The following is a 24,806-nucleotide window of genomic DNA, read 5'->3' as shown; positions in this document are numbered from 1 at the left end:
TGATGTGGGTAGGGTGCGTGGCGCGAACAGCAGGTGCCAGAACACAGATTGCATAAAAGGCTGGAGGCTGTGGGGGCAGGGGAAGGGAGCGTGACCAGGCTCAGGTCTGGAGTTTCAGCTTGGACATCGAGCCAAGCAGACACGCAGCAGAAGCCAGGAGAGGCCATCCTGCCACCAGCCCCAGTTTCTCTCCTGTCTTCCGTCACCATGGGGAGCAATTGCAGCCCCCAACTCTGCCTGGTACCCTTGATCCTGGGTCTCTTGTGTGGAGGTAAGTGAGGTCACAGCCCCCATCCCCCCACCCCTGTTGCCCCCAGGATCCGTCCTTGGCCTTGTGAGGCTGGGCTTCACCAGCCTTTCTCTTTAGGTGTGAGCATGACGCCATTGCCTGAGGCCGGGCCCCAAAGCCCCTGCTCTCTGGAGGGAGTAGAGATCAAAGGTGGCTCCTTCCGGCTTCTCAAGGCGGGCCAGTCACTGGAGTACTTGTGTCCTTCTGGCTTCTACCCATACCCTGTGCAGATTCGTACCTGCAGATCCACGGGATCCTGGAGCACCCTGCAGACCCAAGACAAAAAGATTGTCAAGAGGGCCGAATGCAAAGGTTGGAGGGCAGTGAGGATGGGCATGGGCCAGCGGAGGGACGGAGCAGGTGGTGGCCAAGGTCCAGACTTGGATAAGATTAGACTTGTGTGGAGACCAGGCAGGCTGACAAGTTGGGCTGAGCAAGGGTAGGAGATGAGCAAGGGCTGGAGGTGGGATGGAGGGAGAATGAAGGGGAGCTAACCTTTACTAAGCGTTTACCCCGTGTCAGGCAGCCCTGGCAGTTCAAGGAACACTCAGAAATGGGGAGGGGGGAGTGGCAGGATTCCTCATGGGTTGAGGTACCCTCCAGGGGTCAAGGGTAGTAGCTGATCCTGTAGGACCGAGAAGGCGCTGTTTCTCAGTGACAGGGTCCCTGAGACCAGGAGGGATATCCTAAAGGGCAGCCCTTCCGTCTCAGTAACTTCTACCTGTTCTCCTCCCCCAAAGCAATTCGCTGTCCCAGACCACAGGACTTTGAGAACGGGGAATACTGGCCCCGGGCCCCCTACTACAATTTGAGTGACGAGATCTCTTTCCGCTGTTATGATGGTTACAATCTCCGGGGCTCTGTCAATCGCACCTGCCAAGTGACTGGTCGGTGGGACGGGGAAACGGCCATCTGTGATGATGGAGGTGAGAAGCATCCCCTTTTCCCACGACAGTACCTTCTTCCTGACCACCCTCAGCCTGAGGAACTGGTACCATAGCCCTTGTGCTCTACCTTGCCCTTCGGGCCTCAGGCTTTGGCCCTTACCTCCATGTCTCATGCTTCTGCAGCGGGGTACTGCCTGAACCCGGGCATCCCCATTGGCACAAGGAAGGTGGGCAGCCAGTACCGCCTTGAAGACAGTGTCACCTACTACTGCAGCCGGGGGCTCACTCTACGTGGCTCCCAGCGGCGAACATGTCAGGAAGGTGGCTCTTGGAGTGGAACGGAGCCTTCTTGCCAAGGTGACCCTTCATCTGTACCCTCACGTCAGATCCTGCTCTCCCATCCTCACATCCCCACACCAGAGCACTGCCTTCTCCCCCTACTGCAACCCAGCTCCTTCCTCACTTCTAAACCTCCCCGAAGAACTTCTGAGCCCTTCCCACCCTGGAAACCCACCATCTCTCATCACTGTGTCCCTGACCCTCCCAGACATTTGACCTGCTTTCTGACTTCTCCCAGACTCCTTTATGTACGATACCCCTGCAGAGGTGGCCGAAGCCTTCCTGTCTTCTCTGACAGAGACCATAGAAGGAGTTGATGCTGAGGATGGGCACAGCCCAGGTTTGAAGACAGAGAGGGGAGGCAGGGCGGGGAATCGGGGGTGGGGGGAGGATGGAGAAGGGGCAGGAGAACCATGCATCCTGGAGCCTGAGTCTCTCTGGTGGCACCCAGGGGAACAACAGAAGAGGAAGATTATCCTGGACCCCTCGGGCTCCATGAACATCTACCTGGTGCTGGATGGATCAGACAGCATTGGGTCCCGCAACTTCACAGGGGCCAAGAATTGTCTCAGCAACTTCATTGAGAAGGTGGGGCCCCCTCCCCCTGAATGTGGGGACCCTGGATGGACCTCACTGCCCTGCCAGGACTAGCTCCCTGGTGCTCCCAGCCCCTCTGAGCCACAGGGTCCCAGAAAATCTCCAGGTCCTATTCTGTCTTCTTTTCCTTTTACTTGAAGTACTTCCTTGATCTTTAACCCAGACTCCTCCATGAACCCCAGGGTGATGAGTCAGTCCTTGAGCCCTTCCCTGTCTGTCCCAGCAAAGCTGCTGAATTCTCCCAGCCATATATTCTACTTTCAATGCCATGACCCCTTGCTCCCCTCACCCACAGGTGGCAAGTTATGGGGTGAGGCCAAAATATGGTCTAGTGACATATGCCACAGACCCCAAAGTTTTGATCAGAGTGTCTAACGAAAAGAGCAGCGATGCAGACTGGGTCACAGAGCAGCTCAACCAAATCAACTACGAAGGTCAGAAGTCAAGGAAGGGAATGGTGGGAGGTTCACTCTGGGGTCAGAGGGGTCCGAAGTTTCAGGAGCGTTGTGGGGAGGGCAGTGAGACAAGAAGGGCTACTTTTTAATCCATGGATGGGCGGCAGGGTCATTGGAAAATGGGGGTTGGTGGGAACCCTTTGGAACTGAGATGGTCACTTTGTTGTCAAAGGGAAGTCAGTGGGGTGACAGTTAACTCAAAAAGCTGACAGATGTGGATCTCAGTTGCTGCTAGGCCTCTGGGGTCAAGGGTGGCTTGGAAGTCCAGGTGAGGTGATGATTTCTTCCCTTTCCACAGACCACAAGTTGAAGGCAGGGACTAACACCAAGAAGGCTCTCCTGGAATTATACAACATGATGAGCAGGGAAGTGCACAACCTCCCTGAAGCCTGGAACCGCACCCGCCACGTCATCATCCTCATGACTGATGGTCAGAGGGACCTTTCTCCTGCCTCTGACTCCCCACCCTCTCAAACCAGCATGTGGCCCTGAAGTCCACGTGTAACACTGGACTCACGGTTGGGGGCCTGAGTGCTGCTCTTCCTGTGAACCTTTATGAGGAGGGACCCTTCTCTACACCGTCTCTCACGTCCATCTCCTCCCCACCCTGCTCACTCAGCCATATATGTCACTCCTTCCAGCCAGTTTATCTTCCTTGACCCTCTTCCTTCCTTGTCTCCCACCTTCATGGTCCTGGTCTCTCCTGCAGGCTTGCACAACATGGGTGGGGATCCAGTCTCTGTCATTCACGATATCCGGGACTTGCTGGACATTGGTAGAAATCGCAAAAACCCCAGGGAGGATTATCTGGGTGAGTTTTGTTGCCTAGGACTCAGCACCCCACTTTCTTAGCTCCTGCCCCCCAGGGCCTGGACCCTCACTCTCCCTTTTTCTCTCTCAGACATCTATGTGTTCGGGGTTGGGCCTCTGGTGGACCAAGACAACATCAATGCTTTGGCTTCCAAGAAGGATAAAGAGCAACACGTGTTCAAACTCAAGGACATAGATAACCTGGAGGATGTTTTCATACAAATGCTTGGTAGGAAGATATCAGAAGGGTATAAGGAGATGGTCAGGAAGCTCAGCTCTCCCCAGACCCCTCAAGGCCACTCATTCTTCCACCCCTCCTGAAGCCCTGGCAGTCTGGAAGTCCTTTCTCATTCCTCCTTCTCTACCTCCGTGTCATTATTCTTGCTTCCTGGTACTGCCCACTCCCTGATCTTAGAATCACAGACTTCTGAATGATGCAGAGATCTTTCTTAAGTCCCTCGTTTTACAGATGTGGAAACTGGGGCCAAGAGAGGTCAAGGAATGGCAAGTTAGCAAGAGTTGGGCCTGAAAACATCCAGGTCTCTGATCTTTGTCCCCTGTTCTTTTCACGATACCACAGTGGTTCCCTGCCCTCAATGTAAGGAAACGAGTGCCCCTGCCTTCCCTTTCCTCCTATGGGCATCTGGTCCCCATAGACATGTAGGTGTCCCTCCCCAAAAGGCTGCTGCCATTTGGAAGTGAAGTGTTCCAGCTTTCAGTACAATCTCCTTTCTTGCCAGATGAAACCCGGACTCTGGGTCTTTGTGGCATGGTTTGGGAGCACAAGAAAGGTACTGACTATCACAAGCAACCATGGCAGGCCAAGATCTCAGTCACTGTGAGTGCAGTGTCCTGGTGGCGGGGACTTATGGGAGGGGAGGTCGGGGTGAAACGAAGGTCGGGGGAAGGGCAAAGTGTTCATAGATGGTGTTGTTTGTGAAAGCCGAGCTTTCTCTCTGCCGCTCTCTTCCCAGCGTCCTTTGAAGGGACATGAGAGCTGTATGGGTGCTGTGGTGTCTGAGTACTTTGTGCTGACAGCGGCACACTGTTTCACTGTGGATGACGAGAGACACTCAATCAAGGTCAGCATGGGTAAGGATGCAACCAATCAATCCTGAGCTTCAGTCATGCCCTCTGGGCAGTACCCCCCACTCTTCAAGAGCCCACACTCCACCTGACCTCAACGCAGCCCCTTCCCTTGCACGCTGGACCAGTTAGGGATGGGGAAGACTTGAGTTAGGGATGACATGGAGGCAGCAGACTGCCTACAGAGAAGTGGGTGGTCTAGAGGTACCCATTCTCCTACTTCAGGAGGGAAGAAGCAGGAGTGGGAGATAGAAGAAGTCCTATTTCACCCAAACTACGACCTCAATGCGAAAAAAGCAAAAGGTATTCCTGAATTTTATGACTATGATGTGGCCCTGATCAAGCTCAAGAAGAAGCTCGAGTATGGTGAGACCATCAGGTGAGCCATGTGGGTTCCCAAAGAGAAAAGGCTGGGAGAGGTAGGGCTGGAAGACTGGGGCAGGTCCAGGGTTCACCATCCCTGAATTTCCCTGTCTCTCCTCAACAGGCCCATTTGTCTCCCCTGCACTGAGGGATCGAATCAAGCTTTGAGGCTTCCACAGTCAACCACGTGCCGGCAACAGAGTAAGACATATTCAGGGAGAGTAGCATAAGGGTGAGGTTCTGAGAGACAAGGGGGGCATGAGAGGGAGCTGCAGGAAGAGGAGGTGATGCCCAGCCCAGTCTCTAGCTCACAGGAAGGGGTGGAGGAACATTTGCTGAGTGACAAAGGACAAGGACAATGGGGGAAGGGAGAGTGCTGAAATGACCCAGTCTGTCCATTTGTCCAGTGCAAGAGCTGCTCCCGGCAAAGGATATCAAAGCTCTGTTTGTGTCTGAGTTGTCTAAGGATCATAGGAAGACACTGACTCGGAAGGAGGTCTACATCAAGAATGGGGAAAAGGTGAGGAACGTGGGATCCTGAGGCCCTTTACGCCCCAATTCTTCCTAAGCAAGCTTTGTTCATCACTCCTCTCCTGCGTGCATCCCCACCTCACCTACAGAAAACTGGCTGTGAGAGGGATGCTCTACATGCCACGGGCTATGACAAAGTCAAGGACGTCTCTGAGGTAGTCACCCCCAGGTTCCTTTGCACCGGAGGGGTGGCTCCCTATGCTGACCCCAACACTTGCAAAGGTGAGAGAAGGCTCTTTGGTTGTGATCTAAGTTCCTGAGGCCCAAGAGTCTTTTCCCCTACAGCTTCTCCCTCCCTGCAGGTGATTCTGGTGGTCCCCTGATTATTCACAAGAAGAGTCGCTTCATTCAAGTGAGTTTCCCCTTTCCTCTCTGTGGGGAGATGCCAAGTGGTCAGCACGGCCCCCAAAGCAGGAAAGCTCACTGCATGTGGCTGGAAAGGGGAGGGTGGAGCCTGCCTCACCTTTGGACTTCTCCTTGAACTGGCCAACTTAGGGCTGTGTGTCTGATCTGTGTGCCAGGGGAAAGGACCGAGCTGGGCCCCTAGTCTAATCCTCCCAGGTCAGCTCAGATGCAGCTGGGAGTAGCTGTGCTCCCTGGGATTAGGAAGGAATTCTACCAAATGGTTCCTGGGACCCCCTCGCCCTCTCCAGGTTGGTGTGATCAGCTGGGGCGTTGTGGATGTCTGCAAGCGGCAGCAACAGGTACCTGCTTACGCCCGAGACTTTCACATCAACCTCTACCAAGTGCTGCCCTGGCTCAAGGAAAAACTCCAAGATGAGGATCTGGGTTTTCTATAAGGGGTTTCCTGTTGGAAAGGGGCATGAGAGCAAATTAAAACAACTACGACAACACCTGTGTTCAAGATCCTTTTGGGGTAAAGGAGCAGGGAGCGTGCACTGACCATGTTGTTACAACTGAGATCAAATCTAACAGCCGTTTTTAAAGGCTCAACCCCAATCCCAAGTGCTGAAAAACCAGAGGCTGAGGGAGATGTGTGAGCTTCCACCTCAGTGTTTTACTGAGACCAGCGTTGGGGCAGATGAGGCACACGGAATCCAGCTCCACTCCCTAGAAGCCGTCCACAAGGTTTTCCTTATAGACGTCATCACTGTAGACAATCTGGGTCCTCTTGTCCCGGTGGCAACCCTTAGGGCTATTCTGGACAGCTAGGGAGGGAGGAGAGTATTCATTAAGGTCTGAAGGAGGGCACTGATGAGACCTGAGGCCCAGAGTTTGACCACCTCAACTCTAGCCTCTGGCCCTTGGATGCCCAGTTTCCATGCTGCCCTCTGGTGGCCGGGATGGCCTTTCTATTAATACCTTTAGCCCCCTTAGGCCAGTGGCTACCAACCCATGGCCCCAGCAAAAAAGAGTGTACACTGTTATCATGGCACATGCAAATACCGTAATGAGTGTTTTGTTCTTAGAAAAACCCCATATGTTATTGTTGAGATGTGTAAATAATGTTAACCCACAACTTTCAGTCAGTACACCAAAAATTAAAAAATTAGAAAATCTCTATAGTCCTTTGTTAACGTGCTGGTCCTTTTTGGTTCCTTCTTGTACAGAGGGCCACTCTTGCTCTGAACTCCCTTGTGCCCACTCCTTTACACGAAAATCTATTTCAGGTAAAACGGGTTATTCACTCCATCAGGAGAACTCATTCTGGGTGTAGCTTTGGCCCTCAGCATTCTCCCTCGAGCCGTCTCTTCCCCTTCCTCTTTCCTCCCTACCCCCGGTGTGTCCCTCTCTTCACCCCACCTCCAAGGATTCCATCCCTGCCACTCTGGGCCTGGAGTGAACCCCCCATACAAGCCCCCATTCTCTTGGAGCTTTGTATCTTGACTCCGCTGATCACTTCCTCTTTCTCAAAGCTTGTATCCTTTGGCTGCAATGACCCAGGCCCCTCGGGTGCTGCTCCCGGCCCCATGATCTCTCCTTCTGTCTCCTTTGCAGCATCCTCAACTTCAGCCTAACAAGTCAGGATGGCTGGGGACGTGTGGGGCATGAGGAACGCAGCCCAGCTTCCCATCATATCCTCTGATTATTCCTCAAGCCCAGTCCCGGTTCATTTTCTCTTGAAATTCAGTCTCCCCTGCCAACACTATCGTTTTGCAGCTACCCCGTGATACAGATGACTCTAGTCTACATTTTCATGCCTCACCTCACACCTGAGTTCCATATCCCTAATTTCAAAGGCTTATTTTATAAAACCAACTATACTGTATCTCAAAATGAATAAGGCCGCATGAGATGCTCACCTTCTTCACCAACCTCAGTCACTTCCACTTTTTCCCCGTTCCAGTCAGTGCCTTGGAAACTGTTTTCAATACTTTTCTCTCCTTCTCCTACTTCTAACTGACAGAAGGCCTGACGATTCTCCTTCCAATCCCCACAGCTGTCACACAAATCCAGGCCTCTATCACCTCTACAGAACCCAGGGACATGCAGGGGAACAAAAAGGGGTGAGCTGTAGGGGACAGAATGAGAGAGGAAGAATCCCATTCTTACCCAGGGAGCCCCAGACAGACTTGCCAGTGGCAGCGTCCAGCATGGGCTGTTTTCGGGCAATGCTGACTTTGAGCTGTACGGACTCCACTTGGGTCCCGTTGAGCTGGGGCAGAAGAGGGGAGGGGGCAGAGGATGGGGGGAAACATTATAGACAAACCAAAGGAGAATTTCCAGGAGTTGCCATCCTAGGAACAGACTAAGTAGGGACTTGAGAATGCAAGGTTTCCTGCGTAAATAGGGAGAGACCGTCTCTGTCAAGAGGAAATGACTTCCTCCTGGCTCCCAGTATTTTAGAAAGAAAATATAAGGATGGCAGGAGGGATGGGAAGAACAGATCTGGGAAGTCCCAACCTCAGCAACGGCCTGATCTGCTGACTCCATCTTTTCATAGGTGACGAAGGCACAGCTGGGATGAGAAAACACAGGGTCAGTAGAGGGCCTATGGGCTCCTCGGGACCCAATCAAACCCAGTGTTATAGGCTGTGGAGACAGGCTAGCTTCCGCCCTCAGGTCTCATACCCCAGGTCCTCCAAGGACTATCATCCTGCCCCACTGTCATCCTTACTTTCTGGGTGGGTCCATGGAGAGGTCAATGATGTTTCCAAAGGGAGAGAAGGCCCCACGGAGGAGGGTGGGTGTCATGTCTTCCCCATACACATAGAGAGTGTTCCCCTTCCGAGGGGCCCGGCGTTCAGGGAACGAGTCCGACCCTACAGGACAGAAATCAGTAACGAGACATAGTCTAGCTCACCCTCCACTTTAAGAGTCCAGTTTAGTAGGACCCACCTAAACCTCATCTGAAGTCACTTTCCCACCAGCCAAGCTCACTCACTGCGGAAAGGGCCCTCTCGGTCCCGGTCCCTGTCCCGGTCTCGGTCCCGGTCCCTGTCCCGGTCTCGATCGCGGTCTCTGTCCCGCTCCCGCTCCCGGTCTCGATCCCGTTCCCGGTCTCTGTCCCGGTTCCGCTCACGGCTGCGGTCCCGGCTGCGGCTTCGGGGAGGGGAGGCTGAGGAGCGGGCACCGCCACGTTCTTCGTAGCCCCAGTCAAAGCTTCGAGGGGGGGCATCACCAGCCCCTGGGCCCTCTGCCTCTTCTCCATCTGGCCCCAGTTCCCGAAGCCGATCACTGGAAGACACAAAGCTGGGGAGAGGCAGACAATGAGGATCAAAGGGGGCCTCTACCTTGTCTTCCCAGAGCCTGGGGAGACTCAACAATCCCTCTGTAGCCCCAGCTCCTCCCACTCCAGTCCCAAACCTCCTAAGGACCCAGGCAATCCCCTCACCCCCGCCCCCCGCCAATGGGACCCAGTCCTATCTTTCTCTAACCTCTCATACAGAGATTTCCTCTGTGGACGTCTAGACGACTGAAAAGGAAACCAAGGACAGTTAAGATGAGTCCTAGTTGCTGGCATGTGGTCCCAAATATGTGGGTTTCTCATTTTTCTCAATCCCCAGCCCCTCAGAGACAGACAACTGGAAACCATTACCTCCTGCAGATCATCATCGGCAGATATGCTCCTCTGGAACGGTTGGAAAGTGGGGACTGGCCCCTTCTCAGGGTCCTGGGAAGATGGTAGAGACCCACCTCAGTGGGGGAGCAGGAGGCTGCCTAACCACGGGGCAGAAGGAGTTCCTCTTCCCTCGCCCTCTTCTTGGCTCCCCTGGCCTATCTTTTTTTTCTTTTATTTCCTTTCACATAAAAGATTTAATACACACTTAAAGCAGTTAGTTTACTTAAAGATGTCTTAAACCTGATGACATTCTCAGCCTGTTCAACTCCTCAGAGCAACACAATCCAGGAGCTCTTCTATATGATGGATTAGAGTCACAGAATGCGTAAAACGGAGGAGAATCTAGGAGTCATCCAGTTTCTTCATTTTACAGATAAGAAACCTGAAGCTCAGAATGGTATGGCAACTTACCCATGATTAAACTGGCGTTACTTTCCCCCTAAACTTACCTCCATTCCAACTTGGAAGGATGCCCTCTGAAGTCAAGGAGTCCCTGAACAATCTTTCTGCCTGTGCTCACCTTTAACTTCCCCTCTAGGGTCCGAGAACGTTTGAAGCCTGAGTTCTTGGTCTCAGCCTTGATGGCACTGATGGCTCCTGACTTCACCAGCTGCTTTGCCTGCTCTGTTGCCGTGGCTGTGTCCACCACAGGCTGCTCTGACAGTGCTGGAGTGGCGAGGGAAAGAGGCATTATGTTGGCCAGGCTGTGACAGAGGTCAGCCCGTGCTGCTCACTTCCAGTCTATCCCCGCCTCCCCTGTCACTCACAGCGTTTGACACCGCCTTGGCTGGCTGTGCTGCTGCTGCTTTGCTTCTTCAGAGCCAGCAATGCCTTTTTCTGAGAACAAGAGTGAGAAGAGAGGAGTTGGTGAGGGCCAATCCCTGGCCAGGTCCTCTCCCAAGGCCCCTGAGCACATCACTCCGGGGACACCTTTCTGAGAGAAAATAATGCAAATGGTGCCCCTGGAGTGGTACATTGAGGCTGCCCTGCCTCTCACATAGTCCTCCAGATCATCTACAAAGCCAGCCATACCTAATCTATCCAAACCATGGCCTCCAGAGGCTTTCCACAGTCTCATGTTTTTCAAGTTGAAAACAAGGCATTCAATCATAGAGCAGAGCCCCCGGATATAAGCTGCACTTAAGTATAAGCCTCCGTGCCTTATTAGAGACTTCATCCATCCACCCCTATATGTTTAATAAGAACACACCATTGCTTTGAAACAGGGATATGCAAAACTATGAGACATAGATCCTCCCCTCAAGAGGCTTACAGTCGGAGAAATAAGATGACTAGGTTGAATTTTCAAGACTGATCATAAGTGCAGATTGTAGCTGAGAGCAAGTAAGATTTTTCTGATGCCAAATGGTTATTTAACTGGGTCGTGGATACAATCTGCATAACACAGACTGAGAAGAAAGGGCATTTTAGACAAAGAAAACAGGGTGGCAAAGATGCAGAGATAAGAAAGCTTTGGGAATGCATGTTTTGGGATCAAGGAATAGTTCTATAGAAAGGGATGCCTGATTAAGGCTTTGTTTTATAGACAACGTGAAACCACTGGGTTTTGAGAAAAAGAAGGACAGTGTTATGTGTTTTCAATGCACCATTTTAATAGGAGTGAAGAAGTCTGTCCAATAAAAGAAACTTGTTGAGAGACCATTACGACAGGCTAGGTGAGCATCAGCAAAGACCTGATCTAGGGAATACAGAGGAAAAAGTAAACGGAAGAAATTACTTCAAGGGAAGAATCAAGACGACTTGGCAAATGTTTGGCTATGCAAATTGAGCAGACGACAGAGATAAGATTTTCATTCCAAACACGTGGGAGAAGTAAATGTAGTCAGCCCTATTTGGAAGACCAAGTTTAGAACAGACAAGATGATAGCTTCAATTTTGGATATGTGAAAGTTATCAGTAAAACACTAGATGGAACTGGAAAAACCAAGCTTGGGATCGCCAGCTCTTAGGTGGTACTAAAAGCCACGGAAAAGGAAGACAACTCCATGGCAGACTGCATAGAAAAGAGAGAAAAGAAAGTACACACTTGAGAAGGTCCATTCCTGAAGCTACACTGAGAGGTGGTATGTGTCCAGGTATGAGCTAGCTGAATCCCCACCCCCCCCCATCCCCGCACACTCACCCCAGGTGTTCTCAGTGTAGAGTCTTTGAAAGTTTGGGTCATACCCGCACACACTCCCTCACCTTTTTCTTGAGTTTGTTGAATTTCTTCTGCAGAGCCTCCTCCTCCTCGCTCAGTCCGGGGGGTATCACCAACATGGTGGCTCCTGGTTCAGGGGCAGGGCCCAAGACATCTTTCTCCACTGTCACCGCCCAGGGTTCACACGCCGTGCACACTGACCCCAGCCCCACCCCTCCAGGCCTGCCTACTCCTGTCTTCTGCCTCTCCCTACCCCTTGCTTAAACCAGGCTGCCGTCCAAACCCCCGCTCGTCGGGATCAACCAGCATTCCCTCCTCTCTTCAGGAATCACGGATACCAGCGCCTAGGGGCACCACGTGGCCCAGGAAGGGAGAAACACCTCCTCCGTCGCCAAGACGATGGCACCAGACCCCCCCTACCTCGCTGGGGTTAGTATGGCAATCGCGGGGTCCGAAAAGCAGAGGAGGCAGTGGAACCCGCGCAGCGCTTTCAGAGCAACCAAAGGGGCAAGAAGACAGAAGGAGCTCGGAAAAAAGGGACGAAGGCTGAGGAAAAGGCCTTACCTGAGGGGGCGGCAACCGGAGCCCCACGGTCTCGGGCGGCGCCCAAGCGGGCAGCGGATCGCGGGCTCGGAGCGATGACGTAGCGAAGGGCGGAGAACGCGGTAACCAAGGCGGCCCGCGGCGCACACACTTCCGCCCGGCATCCCACCAGTTTGGGCCCGCCCCTCGGCAGCGCTCATCCCCGCCCCCGGAGGGGTTGTGCCGGAAGTCGCTTCTACTTCCGCCATTTCGGCTCCTCCCTCCACTTCCGGGCTGCCGGGTAGCTGCCGTGGCTCCAGGATGATGGAGACGGAGCGAATCGGTGAGGGGCAGGGGGTGGAAAGAAGGAGTAGACAGGGAATGACCCTTGACCCCTGACCTGTGACCTTTCCCCCGTAGTGCTACCTCCCCCAGATCCTCTGGACCTGCCCCTTCGGGCAGTAGAGCTGGGATGCACAGGGCGTTGGGAGCTGCTGAATGTGCCTGGGGCTCCAGAGACCACCGTGAGTGACTTTTGACCCTAACCCTCATTGAACTTAAAACCTCCTTCACCCTCCTCACAGTAGGATCTAACTTGACCTGGCTCTCCTGTCTCTGGACGCCTGTCATCCGGGCCTAGACTGGTGCTGGACAGACTCCCAACCCAGTGGACCTGCTGTGGGTCAGAGCCCATGAGAGGACAGAGCTGGAAGCCCTGGGGATACCTTAACTCTGAGAACTGCTCTTTCAAATGTGTCTTTTCTCCTTGGAGTCTTTTTCTCTCTCCAGGGCACTTGTTGGTGGCTGAGATGCTAGCCTTTGAGCACCTGGCTCTTCATCCTTAGGTCTGGGACCCCTTTTCCTAAAACTAGTGATTCTGAAATATCAGTGTGCCTCATGATTAGTAGGGGACCTTTTTCATTTTTTATTGGAATATAATTGCTTTACAATGTTGGGTTAGTTTCTGCTGTACCACGAAGTGAATCAGCTATATGTATACATATAACCCCTCCCTCTTGGACCTCTCTCCCATCCCCCCCCATTACGCCCATCTAGGTCATCACAGAGCACCGAGCTGAGTGGGGGAGCTTTTTTTAAAATACAAATTCTTAGGTCCATAGGTTCTGAAATCCAAAATCTGTATTATTAACCAGCACCCCAGGTAATTCACTTGCAGGCCGTTTGTCCTGTAAAGCAGAACCACCTTTGGAAGATAGTCCTTCAGCCTGATTGTCCTAGTCTGTCTGGGACATCTCCCATTTCTGATCTAAGTATGAATCCTATCACCTTCTCTTTGCTGTGTCTTACTCTCTTCTCTTGCCTCATGTGTCTCATCTTGCCCTTGTTCCAGCTTCCCCACGGCCTCCCTCCCTGTGCCCCAGATCTGCAGCAAGAAGCAGAGCAGTTGTTTCTGTCATCGCCAGGCTGGCTGCCTCTGCACGGTGTGGAGCACTCAGCCCGGTGAGGGGTCTAGAGGGGCCTGGACTAGGGAGATGGGTCCCTGAAGAAAGCTGGGGCAGAGGAGAAAGAAGACCTGAAAATTACTTTCCTTCTGTCCAGAAAATGGCAGAGGAAGATGGATCCTTGGTCTCTCCTGGCCACACTGGGGGCCCCAGTCCCCTCCGACCTACAGGCCCAAAGACACCCAACCACAGGCCAGATACTAGGCTACAAGGAGGTAAGAGGTCACGGGCCACGAGAAGCAGGGTTGGGAAAAGGGGAGTCAGAGGCAAGCTCAGCCTCACTGGCGCTCTGATCTCTTGCGTCAGGTCCTGCTAGAGAATACAAACCTGTCGGCCACTACCTCCTTGTCTCTTCGCCGGCCACCCGGGCCCATCTCCCAGTCCCTGTGGGGGAATCCAACACAGTACCCTTTCTGGCCAGGTGACGCTTGTGGAAATGGGATGGTAGGGAAGGAAGCCCTTAGTCTCCACCCCTCCTGTGTCACTCCCACCCCATGAATCCCTGTTTGTCCAACCTCTCCCCAGGTGGAATGGATGAGCCCACCATAACAGATCTGAGCACTCGGGAGGAGGCTGAGGAGGAGATAGACTTTGAGAAAGGTGAGGTGGTGCCAGGATGGACCCTTGGGAGGTAGGGCTCTGAGTCTGGGCCCTGAGGAAGAGGGGCCCGAGCCTGTCACTGGGTCCTTGCTAGCTCTTCCATTTCTCTGAGCAAATCAGGAAAAGGTACCCCTTCCATAACAACCTTTACTGTCATCTGTTGGAAAATTGTCACAATAAATAGCTGCAACTGCAACGTCTATGCTGTGAAGGACGTCCTTTAGGTTCATGTACCATGTGACTTATACAGCAGTGTGCAAGAGCTCAGATTCTCTCTCTCTGTCCCTGTCCTCCAGGTCTTCTTACTGTTCCACCTGGCTTCAAGAAAGGCGTGGACTTTGCACCAGAGGGTGAGTTTTAGTTTTGAGATGGGGGCGTAGGGGAAGTGGTGCCCTTCTTCAGAGCAGAGGTGGACATGACCAGGTCTCCGTTTTTGCCTTGCTCCTCAGATCACCCAGCTCCAGCTCCTGGCTTGCTCAGCCTCAGCTGTCTGCTGGAGCCCCTGGATTTGGGCGGGGGTGATGAGGATGAGAGTGAGGCAGTGGGACAACCAGACGGTCCCAGACGGGACACTGTTTCAGCCTCTCCCTGCAGTGCTCCCCTGGCCCGAGCAAGCAGCTTGGAGAACCTAGTGTTGCAGGTTGGTGGTTCTGGGCGGTTGAGGCAGGAAAGAAGGGTCTTGTCACAGACAGGGTGGACTGGCCTGGTTGGGTCCAAGGGGAAGACTGAAGCATCTTTTGGGAGGAGTGGTAACAGAGAGCTTTCTGACTGTATCTTTATTGACCCTACACCCCTTTCCCCTTCCAGGAAGCGTCCACAGCTGTAGCTCCCCCAGAGCCTCCCAAGCCCCCACCTCAGGAGCAGTGGGCCATTCCCGTGGATGTCACCTCCCCTGTTGATGATTTCTACCGACTCATTCCCCAGCCAGCCTTCCGGGTAGTGTGGCCCAGTCCTCACATGCTCCCCCACCTCCTCCCAGCCCACTCCCTGTCTCCTCTCCCTACCAGAGGCCAGATGCCTTCAGGCCAGCTTGGACCTCAGTCCCAGACTTGCCTCACTCTGGCCTTCTCCCTGCTGCCCTGAATGTCCCATGAGCTGGAGGCAGGAAGACCCCTCTCCCTTTTCCAGCCCCCATCTATTTCTCTCTCCCACAGTGGGCGTTTGAGCCAGATGTGTTTCAGAAACAGGCCATCCTGCACTTGGAACGGCATGACTCGGTCTTTGTCGCGGCTCACACGTCCGCGGGGAAGACGGTTGTGGCTGAATACGCCATTGCCCTTGCCCAGAAACACATGACGCGGTACAGTCCCGTCCCCAGCTTCCCCTTCACCAGCCCTGTTCTCTCCTGCAAACTTTCTAAGTCTCATCTCTTCTCCACCTCCCTAGTTCATCCTTTCGATGAGAGTTTTGGGGGAGAAACTGAGGCAGGGGTCCAGAGGGAAATGAGAAAGTGGGGGGAGTTTAGTTAGTTTCGGAAGGGACTGGGGGACAGAATTTTTCCTGGGTAATTCCATGAAGGGGAACATGAGGGAAGTTAGGGTGAAGGGGGGCACCTGAGCTCTGTGGCATGCTTCTGGGAAGGCTCAGGGTGGGAGAGGAGGTGCTGACCATGAGTCAGTGTGGAGGGACCGGCTAACTTCATGCTCTTCTCCCAGCACCATCTATACTTCGCCCATCAAGGCTCTGAGCAACCAGAAGTTCCGGGACTTCCGAAACACATTTGGGGATGTGGGACTTCTCACCGGGGACGTGCAGCTGCACCCAGAGGCCTCTTGCCTCATTATGACAACAGAGATCCTTCGGTGAGAGACGGGCACTCAACACGGGTGGATTTTTGGTCAGGAAGGTGAGGCTGCTCTGGAGAGCGTGCTGGCTGAGTTGAGGGTAGAGACAGGAGCCACTGGGAAGTCAGCCTCAGGTCTCTTTCTTCCAGCTCCATGCTGTACAGTGGCTCGGATGTCATCCGAGACCTGGAGTGGGTCATCTTTGATGAGGTTCACTACATCAACGATGCTGAGGTAAGGGGACGGGGTCCCCAGGTCCTGGCAGTCCTCTCCCGTGGGGCTGGTTCAGCAGCTCCTCTATTCCACACACCCCGCGAACCTCACTGCCTCCTTTGCCCCGACACGGAACCCTGTGCCGCTTCCCAGGGGCAGAAGGGTAGCCCCCCTCTGAGCTTGTCTGCCCTCCCTGTGCGCAGCGCGGGGTCGTGTGGGAGGAGGTGCTTATCATGCTCCCTGACCATGTCTCCATCATCCTGCTGAGTGCTACTGTCCCCAACGCCCTTGAATTTGCTGACTGGATTGGGTGAGACGTGTGTCCTGGGGTGCTTGGGTGAAGGGGGCTGTAGCATTCCTCAGTCGGGGCGGGGGGCGTAGACTATCACAGCAGGGCGAGTGGTCAGGCCTTGGGGGTGGGGATGAGAAAGGGGTGCGGCCGGGGAACATGTCCAGCTTGGGAGGCTGAGGGATCCCACCTGGGTCCAGATCACTTTGCAAGTTGAGAGACAGGATGACGGGGACAGCCTTCCAGTCTGGCTCCCAGAAAAGACTGGGTGAAGCCAGAGTGGCGGAAGATGGTGGGGATGTGGGTTCCTTCCCGCACTCCCACCCCTGATCTTCTCTGTCTTCTCCTCCTCACTCAGGCGGCTGAAGCGTCGCCAGATCTATGTGATCAGCACTGTTGCTCGCCCAGTCCCCCTGGAGCATTATCTCTTCACGGGGAACAGCCCCAAGACCCAGGGGGAGCTCTTCCTGTTGCTGGACTCCCGAGGCACCTTCCACACAAAGGGGTAAGGCCGAGTGGGGAAGAGGCAGGGCCGGGCCCAGCTGGGTGTGACTGATCGCTGCCCCTCCCCTGCCCCAGGTACTATGCGGCTGTGGAGGCCAAGAAGGAGCGGATGAGCAAACACGCCCAGACCTTTGGGGCCAAGCAGCCCACGCATCAGGGGGGGCCTGCACAGGTGAGAGCTGGCAGGCTTTGTACCTGCCACCACCTGTTTCTCCCGTGTCCTTTCTTCCCTCATCCCCCAGGTGTTTGGAGTTGAGCTTTGAGCACTGCCCGCTTTGACTCGGCTTCAGTTCCCGCCACTTCGGCCCCCACTGGTTCAGGGACTCAGTCTCCACTCCCTTCTCCCCACTTCCCAGGACCGTGGTGTGTACCTGTCCCTCCTGGCCTCCCTCCGCACCCGTGCGCAGCTGCCTGTGGTGGTGTTCACCTTCTCCCGTGGCCGCTGTGATGAGCAGGCCTCGGGCCTCACCTCCCTTGACCTCACCACGAGTTCAGAGAAGAGTGAGATTCACCTCTTCCTGCAGCGCTGCCTCGCTCGCCTCCGAGGCTCTGACCGCCAGCTGCCCCAGGTATGGAGGGGGGACTCAGAGACTGGTGGCGACTGGGTGTTCCATGACCCCATCCCTGATCTCGGGCCTCGGCCCCCAACAGGTTCTGCACATGTCCGAACTCCTGCACCGCGGCCTGGGTGTGCACCACAGCGGCATCCTGCCCATCCTCAAGGAGATCGTGGAGATGCTTTTCAGCCGTGGCCTGGTCAAGGTGCATATGCTGGTGGGATAGGGACTCCCCAAGGCATTCGTTGCCCACTTAGGGGAGGGGCAAGCTTTTAGGCAGGACAGTGCAGTGGTTAAGAACTTGGGCTGTGGATCCAGGCTGCCTGGGTGTGAATCCCAGCTCCACCACTTACTCACTGTGTGACCCTGGGCAAATTACTTAAACCTCCCTGAACTGTAGATTTCACATTTTAAGAAGGAGGTGTATGAGGTATGAACACACAGTATTCAGAAGAGAAACCCAAAAAGCTAGCAAACTTATGACGGTCATTAGTCGTCAGAAGAATGCAAATTGAAATACTCGCAAGATAGGACTTTACAGTTATTAGACTGGTAAAATATAGGAAAGTGGCTAATGCCAAGTGTTGCCCAAGACGTAGGAGACTGCAGGATTACAGGAACCCTTGTACAGGTGTGGCCAGTCTGAAGTGCATCCTGGCACTCTGGAGGCAAAAATAAGTATATACATACTCTTTGTCCCTAAATTCCACTCCTGAGTGTAAATCACAATGAAATTCTCACCCTGGTCATTGAGGGAACACGCCTGCTCTTCCTTTGTTGGCTGTAGTCTTGTGGCAGGGTGTTGGTGGTACCCCTTCACTGGGAGAGCCGGTAGGTAGATGTACAACACGCACCCCACAAAGTGTTCTGCAGCAGTTGGAAGCAGTGGATTAGATATAACCACAGGAACATGGATGGATGTTGAAAACACTACATGGAAGAAAAGAAGAAAACAGAAGGAGACATGTAATCGCCTTTACGGCAAATTGTAAATTATACATAAAACAAGACACATTTTATAAAACACGTTCACGCAAAAACGTACGCGTTAAATACAGCGGGATGATTGATAGTGGGGGGATGGGAGTGGGATGTAGGGGTAAAAGGAAAGGAATAGGTAGCTAAATAAATACAACAAAGAAAACGATAGTACATACTGTAGATTTGCCTTGAGAGTTAAATGCGGTCCTGTGAGTTAACCGTCTGGGACTGTGCCCGGTGCCTTCTTAGCCTTGGCTACAAAGTGAGGTGGGCTTGGCCAGGGCTGGGCCACAGCTGCGTGTAGCCCCTTTGCTGATCCTCTCCCCCGTCCCAGGTCTTGTTTGCCACGGAGACCTTCGCCATGGGTGTAAATATGCCAGCCCGGACAGTGGTGTTTGACTCCACGCGTAAGCACGATGGCTCCACCTTCCGGGACCTGCTCCCTGGGGAGTATGTGCAGATGGCAGGCCGGGCGGGCCGGAGGGGCCTGGACCCCACAGGCACTGTCATCCTGCTCTGCAAGGGCCGTGTGCCCGAGATGGCGGACCTGCACCGCATGATGATGGTGAGCCGGGGCAGCGCGAGGCCAGCTCTAGGCACCTGCTAGATTCTGCCGACCCTCTTCCCTTCTCCCCTCTTTCTACTTTCCTTTTGCCTGGGAGAAGCCAAGGTAGGAGTGAGCAAATCCAAGGATGAGATTGGATCTCCTCTTCTCTAGTCTTTTTCCACTGTGAATATGGAGCTAGGTGGGACCTTGGAGAGTCTATTTACTTAGTGTCGCTCCCTTGTTCTGCAGAGGTGAGCGAGCAGTTTAGGGCCCCGTGGTTGCGGAGCTGGGACTAGAGCTGCTGAGCAGCGAGAGCAGAGCAGCCGAGCAGCGGGTCTCCCCTCGCCTCACTGGCTTCTGTGGCCCGGCCCAGGGGAAGCCGTCCCAGCTGCAGTCCCAGTTCCGCCTCACGTACACCATGATCCTCAACCTGCTGCGGGTGGATGCCCTCAGGGTGGAGGACATGATGAAGAGGAGCTTCTCTGAGTTTCCATCCCGCAAGGACAGCAAGGTGAGGAGGTGGGCGTGACCAGGCTGCTGCGAAGGATGTGGACAAGGGAAGCCAGGCCTGGATGAGATGGGCATCCAGAGGCCGGTGGGTGAAAGTGGAGGGTTCTGGGCCTGGAGACTCTTGCTGCACACCCACACTGGCTTCTCCCAGGCCCATGAACAGACTCTGGCTGAACTGACCAAGCGGCTGGGGGCCTTGGAGGAGCCTGATGTAACTGGCCAACTCGTTGACCTGCCTGAGTATTACAGCTGCGGGGAGGAACTGACAGAGACCCGGAGCCTGATCCAGGTAAGTGCGTGTGAGTGTTGGGGGCAGGGGTGGCAGACAGGGAGGAAGAGACTGTGACACCTTGGGTACTCCTGAACTTAGTCCTAGTGTCTCTGTGACACTTCCTCCCTTATCCCCTCTCTTCACGTCCCTGCCCTTCAGCGACGCATCATGGAGTCTGTGAATGGGCTGAAATCTCTCTCAGTGGGAAGGGTGGTGATTGTGAAGAATCAGAAGCATCACAACGCACTGGGTGTGATCCTTCAGGTGAGGGCAATGGGAATTTGAAGCCCAGAGGCAGGGAGGGAGGGGCGAGCCCTATCTCCATCTTCTCCACTTGGCGAGGGGCCGGTTGTATTCACCAGTGCTCTCATTTTCCCCTCAAGCCCTCCTTTCCATCCCATCCCCACCACTTCCTGCTCACCTCCTTGTCCTTCCCCCAAGCTCTGCCCCCAGAGTCTGCTCCGACCGCTTGACTTGGTTACCAGTCCATACTGGTGGGCTCTGCATGGCTGCACCACAATCCCTGCCTGAGGTTGGTGATCTGGTCTCTACCTTTGATGTCCACTCCTCACACTGCCCTGTCCTGGCCTCCCCGCCTCCCCTAGGTCTCCTCGAGCTCCACCAGCAGAGTATTCACGACTCTGGTCTTGTGTGATAAGCCCATGTCTGAGGACCCGAAGGAGAGGGGGCCGGCCTCCCCCGATGTGCCCTACCCAGATGACCTCGTGGGATTCAAGCTGTTCCTGCCTGAAGGTGAGAGTGGGACAGACGGCCGAGTTCCTGACAGCAGCGCCGCTGGGACGCCTGGGCCCACGGCAAATTCTGACCCTGCTCTCCCCTTTTCACAGGGCCCTGTGACCACACCGTGGCCAAGCTCCAGCCAGGAGATGTGGCTGCCATCACCACCAAGGTGCTCCGGCTGAATGGGGAGAAGATCTTGGAGGACTTCAGCAAGAGGCAGCAACCAAAACTCAAGTCAGAGATGCTGGGGAGGGACCATGTGATGGGGGGTGGGGAGGTGTGGCTGGGCAGGCTCCCGCAGCCTGAGGAAGAGAAGCCTCTGCCCCAGGTCCCAAGACCTGCTCCTTTCTCAGGAAGGAGCCTCCCTCTGCGGCCGCGACAACTGCTGTCCAGGAACTACTACGTCTGGCTCAGGCCCACCCAGCAGGACCCCCTACCCTTGACCCTGTCAATGACCTGCAGCTCAAGGATGTGTCGGTGGTAGAGGCGGGGCTCCGGGTCCGGAAGCTGGAGGAGCTGATCCGGGGGGCTCAGTGTGTACACAGTCCCCGTTTCGCTGCCCAGGTAGGTCCCTGGATGCTAGCTTCCAAGCTGGGAGGGGGACTTTTCCTCTCGTCCCCTGTAGACTGGCCACCCCCATCGCAGCCCTTGTCCTCAGTGCACCCCTGCTGAGGGCGAGGAGGCTAACACGCTCCTGCCGGTGGTTCCCTGTAGTACCTGAAGCTGCGGGAGCGGATGCAGATACAGAAGGAGATGGAGCGGCTGCGCTTCCTGCTGTCGGATCAGTCGCTGCTGCTGCTCCCTGAGTACCACCAGCGAGTAGAGGTGGGAGGGCACAGATGGGGCTGGGGGGCTAGTGAGGAGGAGGTCTGCAGGCCCCAACACCCACCATCCTTCCAGGTGCTCCGAACCCTGGGGTACGTAGATGAAGCGGGCACCGTGAAGCTGGCAGGGCGGGTGGCTTGTGCCATGAGCAGCCATGAGCTGCTCCTCACTGAACTCATGTTTGACAACGCGCTGAGCGCCCTTCGGCCCGAGGAGATTGCGGCCCTGCTCTCCGGCCTGGTCTGCCAGAGCTCCGGGGACCCTAGTGATCAGCTCCCAAGCACCCTCAAACAGGTAGGGGACGCCCACCCCCATCCCACCCTCGGCCGTGGCACTCCCAGTCCCCATGTATTCCCCACGTGCCCCATCCAGCCCTGTAAGTGCCCCTAAGAGCTGGAATTGTTTCTTCCTTGATCTGGGTCTCCTTCCTGGAGTAGGAAGGCAGGGCTTAACCTCTCCTCCCCATCTGCAGGGGGTGGAACGTGTCCGGGCTGTGGCCAAGCGCATCGGTGAGGTGCAGATGGCCTGTGGCTTGAACCAGACAGTGGAGGAATTTGTGGGAGAGCTGAATTTTGGCCTGGTCGAGGTTGTGTACGAGTGGGCCCGGGGCATGGTGAGTAGCTGGGGTTTGGGGCTTTGCGGACAGCTGACTGGGGAGAGGCTGCCCAGGCCCTACCATATTCAGTCCCCACCCTACTTCCCCCACAGCCCTTCTCTGAGTTGGCAGGGCTGTCGGGGACCCCCGAGGGCCTGGTGGTCCGCTGCATCCAACGCCTGGCCGAGATGTGTCGCTCGCTTCGGGGGGCGGCCCGCCTGGTGGGCGAGCCTGTGCTAGGTGCCAAGATGGAGACGGCAGCCACCCTGCTACGGAGGGACATCGTCTTTGCGGCCAGCCTCTACACCCAGTGAATGACCCCTGTGTAATAACGTAACAATAAAACAGCAAACCACCTGTGTGAACCTGAGGTGTTGGGCAGGGATGACTCAGCTCAAAAGACAGCAGGGAGAACCACCTAGAAATATGCCTTTATCTGTGCACACAGAAACAGGACCAGCCCCTGCGAAGCATCAGTCCTTGGGGGAGGGTGTCTTGGGGGGTGACAGGAGGTCCTGGGTCATGGCTTCCACGTACCATGTAGGCAGGAAGGCATGGGGTGCATCTCGATGTTCAGACACTGTGACCGGGCTGCCAGGCTCCCAGGAGAAGAGGTAGACGAGCCTGCGGGGCAGATGGAGTCCCGAGCTGAGGGCTGGAGGCCGAGCTTCTGGGACCCAGAGGGGAGGGGCAGAGCTGAATGCCTCACCTGGGGTCATCCTGGACAACTGTGTTCTGGGCAAAGCTAAGGAAGGCAGCACAGAAGTTCATGCACACGGAGGGATTCCAGCCATCACGGTCATTCTGGAGAAAGCCCAGGAGGAGGCGGAAGACTGGCAGTGAGGGTGAGGGTGGGAGAAGGCGAAGGGACTACAGGTCCCTGGACACTGGACCTGTGGTCTTGGCACAGGGGGATACAGGTGGGAGCTGTGACACCATTGCCTTACCCTGACGTATTCAAACATCTCCATGGTACGAAAGGTCTTGAGGGAGCAGACAAAACCCTCTGGGTTACGGAAGCCAGCAACAACGTTTGGGACCCCTGGAAGGAACGACTGAGCCCACCATTTCAGGAGCTTCCGTCTGTCAGGAAAGGTGAGGGGTCAGTGGGACCCCTCCACCAACCTCCAGCCTCCTCCTCTTCCCCCAAGTCCCTTTCCCAGCTGTCAATCCTAGGCTCTCAACCTGCCCACCCCCATCCTGAACCTGTAGAAGCTCTTCCGTTGGCCAGGGCTGTGCATCTCCTTGGAGGTCTTGAGCTCCACATAGCAGCTGGGGGGCTGTGCGGTTGGGGCCTGGGGGTCTATGCAGTCTACCTCCCCGGAGAAGAGCAGAGGATGGTTTCCCAGGCGGCTGCGTAGCACAGAGCAGAAAGCCACGTTGGTGTTGACCTCCCCAGAGGGATCTGTGGAGCCTCCAGGTTTGTCTGCACAAGGGGAGAAAGAGCAGCAGGGCTGGGGTCTCAATCTCTGGGGAAGGGGGAGTGGGCCACAGAGCTGGGGGCAATTCTCACCTGCACACATGTACTGCTCGAACTTGTACCCCATGTACATAAGCTCCTGGAGGAGGGGTGGCCGGGTAAGCCTCTGATCCCGAGCAGCCGGCGTCTCTACCTCACTCAAGTACAGTGTCCCCTGGAACCGGGAGGCCGCCAGCTGCCAGCCTTCCTGCCGCTCATATGGTGTCGTCAGCAATTTTGTCAGGTGCCCCCGCCACGTCACTATGGCCCCTGCCAGCCAGCCTGGACCCCTGAGAGGGAGGAGTTAAGGGCTGAAGGTCTGACACAAGCATTAGCGCACACGGCTCCCCCAAAGAATAGCACAAGGGCTGACCCCACTCCCGCTTTGGCTCTCCTAATTTTAGAGGGTAGGTGTAGGTCTCTAGAGCTAACTTGTGTGCTATGCTTTGCTCACCCCTCTAGCCGGCCTCGGTGCTCCAGGACCCAGCATAGCAGGTGGTCCAGCCTCTCTTGGACCTCTTCATCCCGGGGCCGGTATCGATCAGGGTATCCGTCTCTGAGGTCAAAGTTGGGGCTTTGACCATTAGTGGGAGGTGGGCAGTAGTACCGCAAGGCTCGAGCATCTCCATGGTACTGGCGTTGTGCATCCAGGGAAAAGCAGCCCAGTTCAGAAGGGCGCCGGTAGAAAGGAAATGGTCCAGCGTAGAGGGCAGGGTTTGTGGGCAGTGAGGGTGCTAGGAGGGGGAGCTTGTTCCAAGGCTCAGCTACCTCTATCTTTCCGGCTCCTCTCTTGGTCCCTCTGGACTCCATGAGGTCCTGAGAGACGACAGGGAAGTTCCCTTTTTAAAGAGAAGGGCTGGAAAAGAGAGACTTCTCGTCAGGACTAAGCGAGCCTCCTGATGGCCAGGCTCTGGCTTTGAATCATGCAGGCCCCATGTCCTCAAACAGAACCATGGCCAGGTGCACATCACACCTTTTCCCTTGACCTACACCCCCACCCCCAGTTCCTCCAAACGCAGTGAGGTTAGGAAGGATGTTTCTCAGATCAAGGATCTGGTTACCTCAAATCCCGCCAAACTCGACTTCCACCTTCACAGAGCTATGACGTCATGGCAGGTACGTCACATGTCGAAGAGGGACGCAAAGGTAGTTCGCCCCCCGACCCCCCCCCCCCGCTCTCGATGACGCAATCACTCAGCGACAGTGGCGGCCTAGCCCTTCTGGGGGTTGGGGGTCCTGTGCGCTTTACACCAGGAGGGAGATTACAGCGTGGCCACCGGCGCCCCTCCGCACCTCCCAGGCCTCCCCGGAAGTGAGGCTCTCAGAGGAAGCCAATCAGCAGCGGACGTGGGGCCTCAGCCAATGAGGGTGGCGCTGGTATCTGCATTGGCACCGCCCCTCCC

The 24,806-nt window shown here is 55.3% G+C and overlaps 4 protein-coding genes across 7 annotated transcripts; 2 read left to right on the top strand and 2 right to left on the bottom strand.

Moving 5' to 3' along the window:
* The first annotated feature begins 66 nt into the window (after positions 1-66).
* CFB (complement factor B) lies at positions 67-6,211 on the top strand. The gene is made up of 18 exons (XM_007193929.3): positions 67-271; positions 368-601; positions 1,030-1,215; positions 1,360-1,533; positions 1,754-1,855; positions 1,967-2,103; positions 2,408-2,546; positions 2,866-2,997; positions 3,277-3,378; positions 3,469-3,606; positions 4,118-4,215; positions 4,352-4,469; positions 4,689-4,842; positions 4,951-5,027; positions 5,234-5,346; positions 5,447-5,579; positions 5,660-5,709; positions 6,011-6,211. The coding sequence occupies exons 1-18, from the start codon at positions 208-210 to the stop codon at positions 6,155-6,157; spliced, it is 2,298 nt and encodes a 765-aa protein (XP_007193991.1). The 5' UTR covers positions 67-207; the 3' UTR covers positions 6,158-6,211.
* Positions 6,008-12,240, bottom strand: NELFE (negative elongation factor complex member E). Of its 2 annotated transcripts, XM_007193928.3 has the most exons (11): positions 12,107-12,240; positions 11,587-11,669; positions 10,149-10,218; positions 9,902-10,047; positions 9,358-9,432; positions 9,197-9,234; positions 8,704-9,011; positions 8,437-8,581; positions 8,223-8,277; positions 7,872-7,974; positions 6,008-6,526 (listed from the first exon to the last, which is right to left on the bottom strand). In XM_007193928.3, the coding sequence occupies exons 2-11, from the start codon at positions 11,659-11,661 to the stop codon at positions 6,429-6,431; spliced, it is 1,113 nt and encodes a 370-aa protein (XP_007193990.1). In that variant the 5' UTR covers positions 11,662-11,669; positions 12,107-12,240; the 3' UTR covers positions 6,008-6,428. The 2 variants fall into 2 exon arrangements, with proteins under 2 accessions (XP_007193990.1, XP_007193987.1); XM_007193925.2 differs by lacking the exon at positions 8,223-8,277.
* A 9-nt stretch (positions 12,241-12,249) lies between these two features.
* Positions 12,250-22,318, top strand: SKIC2 (SKI2 subunit of superkiller complex). The gene is made up of 28 exons (XM_007193924.3): positions 12,250-12,407; positions 12,485-12,588; positions 13,416-13,525; positions 13,625-13,742; positions 13,834-13,948; positions 14,053-14,127; positions 14,424-14,477; positions 14,577-14,767; positions 14,935-15,063; positions 15,282-15,427; positions 15,783-15,929; positions 16,061-16,145; positions 16,328-16,434; positions 16,772-16,918; positions 16,993-17,089; positions 17,274-17,486; positions 17,569-17,679; positions 18,790-19,020; positions 19,376-19,513; positions 19,664-19,801; positions 19,943-20,047; positions 20,389-20,536; positions 20,632-20,758; positions 20,878-21,088; positions 21,239-21,349; positions 21,425-21,643; positions 21,822-21,962; positions 22,058-22,318. The coding sequence occupies exons 1-28, from the start codon at positions 12,386-12,388 to the stop codon at positions 22,256-22,258; spliced, it is 3,741 nt and encodes a 1,246-aa protein (XP_007193986.2). The 5' UTR covers positions 12,250-12,385; the 3' UTR covers positions 22,259-22,318.
* Positions 22,319-22,355: 37 nt separating this feature from the next.
* Positions 22,356-24,728, bottom strand: DXO (decapping exoribonuclease). 3 transcript variants are annotated; one of them, XM_007193919.3, is made up of 7 exons: positions 24,465-24,728; positions 23,858-24,259; positions 23,458-23,693; positions 23,151-23,370; positions 22,892-23,027; positions 22,654-22,748; positions 22,356-22,568 (listed from the first exon to the last, which is right to left on the bottom strand). In XM_007193919.3, exons 2-7 carry the CDS (start codon positions 24,211-24,213, stop codon positions 22,418-22,420), a joined length of 1,194 nt encoding a protein of 397 aa, XP_007193981.1. In that variant the 5' UTR covers positions 24,214-24,259; positions 24,465-24,728; the 3' UTR covers positions 22,356-22,417. The 3 variants fall into 3 exon arrangements, with proteins under 3 accessions (XP_007193981.1, XP_007193982.1, XP_007193983.1); XM_007193920.3 differs by having other exon boundaries at positions 23,858-24,219; XM_007193921.3 differs by lacking the exon at positions 22,654-22,748.
* Positions 24,729-24,806: the final 78 nt, after the last annotated feature.

This window comes from Balaenoptera acutorostrata, chromosome 10 (genome assembly GCF_949987535.1).
Source record: "Balaenoptera acutorostrata chromosome 10, mBalAcu1.1, whole genome shotgun sequence".
NCBI classification, from domain to species: Eukaryota; Metazoa; Chordata; class Mammalia; order Artiodactyla; family Balaenopteridae; genus Balaenoptera; species Balaenoptera acutorostrata.
This window is presented reverse-complemented; position numbering and strand designations above follow the sequence as displayed.

Excerpts from the sequence above, each read along its gene's own strand:
- SKIC2 (XM_007193924.3), top strand. The coding sequence starts at position 12,386 with ATGATGGAGACGGAGCGAATCG. Across the intron at positions 12,408-12,484 it reads GATGGAGACGGAGCGAATCG|TGCTACCTCCCCCAGATCCT; the intron begins GTGAGGGGCAGG and ends TTTCCCCCGTAG. Across the intron at positions 15,064-15,281 it reads TTCCCCAGCCAGCCTTCCGG|TGGGCGTTTGAGCCAGATGT; the intron begins GTAGTGTGGCCC and ends TCTCTCCCACAG.
- NELFE (XM_007193925.2), bottom strand. The coding sequence starts at position 11,661 with ATGTTGGTGATACCCCCCGGACTGAGCGAGGAGGAGGAGGCTCTGCAG. Across the intron at positions 9,012-9,196 it reads AGGAAATCTCTGTATGAGAG|CTTTGTGTCTTCCAGTGATC; the intron begins GTTAGAGAAAGA and ends GCCTCTCCCCAG. Across the intron at positions 6,527-7,871 it reads GTCTGTCTGGGGCTCCCTGG|CTGTCCAGAATAGCCCTAAG; the intron begins GTAAGAATGGGA and ends CTCCCTCCCTAG.
- CFB (XM_007193929.3), top strand. The coding sequence starts at position 208 with ATGGGGAGCAATTGCAGCCCCCAACTCTGCCTGGTACCCTTGATCCTG. Across the intron at positions 5,347-5,446 it reads ACATCAAGAATGGGGAAAAG|AAAACTGGCTGTGAGAGGGA; the intron begins GTGAGGAACGTG and ends CCTCACCTACAG. Across the intron at positions 5,580-5,659 it reads TGACCCCAACACTTGCAAAG|GTGATTCTGGTGGTCCCCTG; the intron begins GTGAGAGAAGGC and ends CCCTCCCTGCAG.
- DXO (XM_007193919.3), bottom strand. The coding sequence starts at position 24,213 with ATGGAGTCCAGAGGGACCAAGAGAGGAGCCGGAAAGATAGAGGTAGCT. Across the intron at positions 23,694-23,857 it reads CACCGAGGCCGGCTAGAGGG|GGGTCCAGGCTGGCTGGCAG; the intron begins GTGAGCAAAGCA and ends CCTCCCTCTCAG. Across the intron at positions 22,749-22,891 it reads AGATGTTTGAATACGTCAGG|AATGACCGTGATGGCTGGAA; the intron begins GTAAGGCAATGG and ends GGCTTTCTCCAG.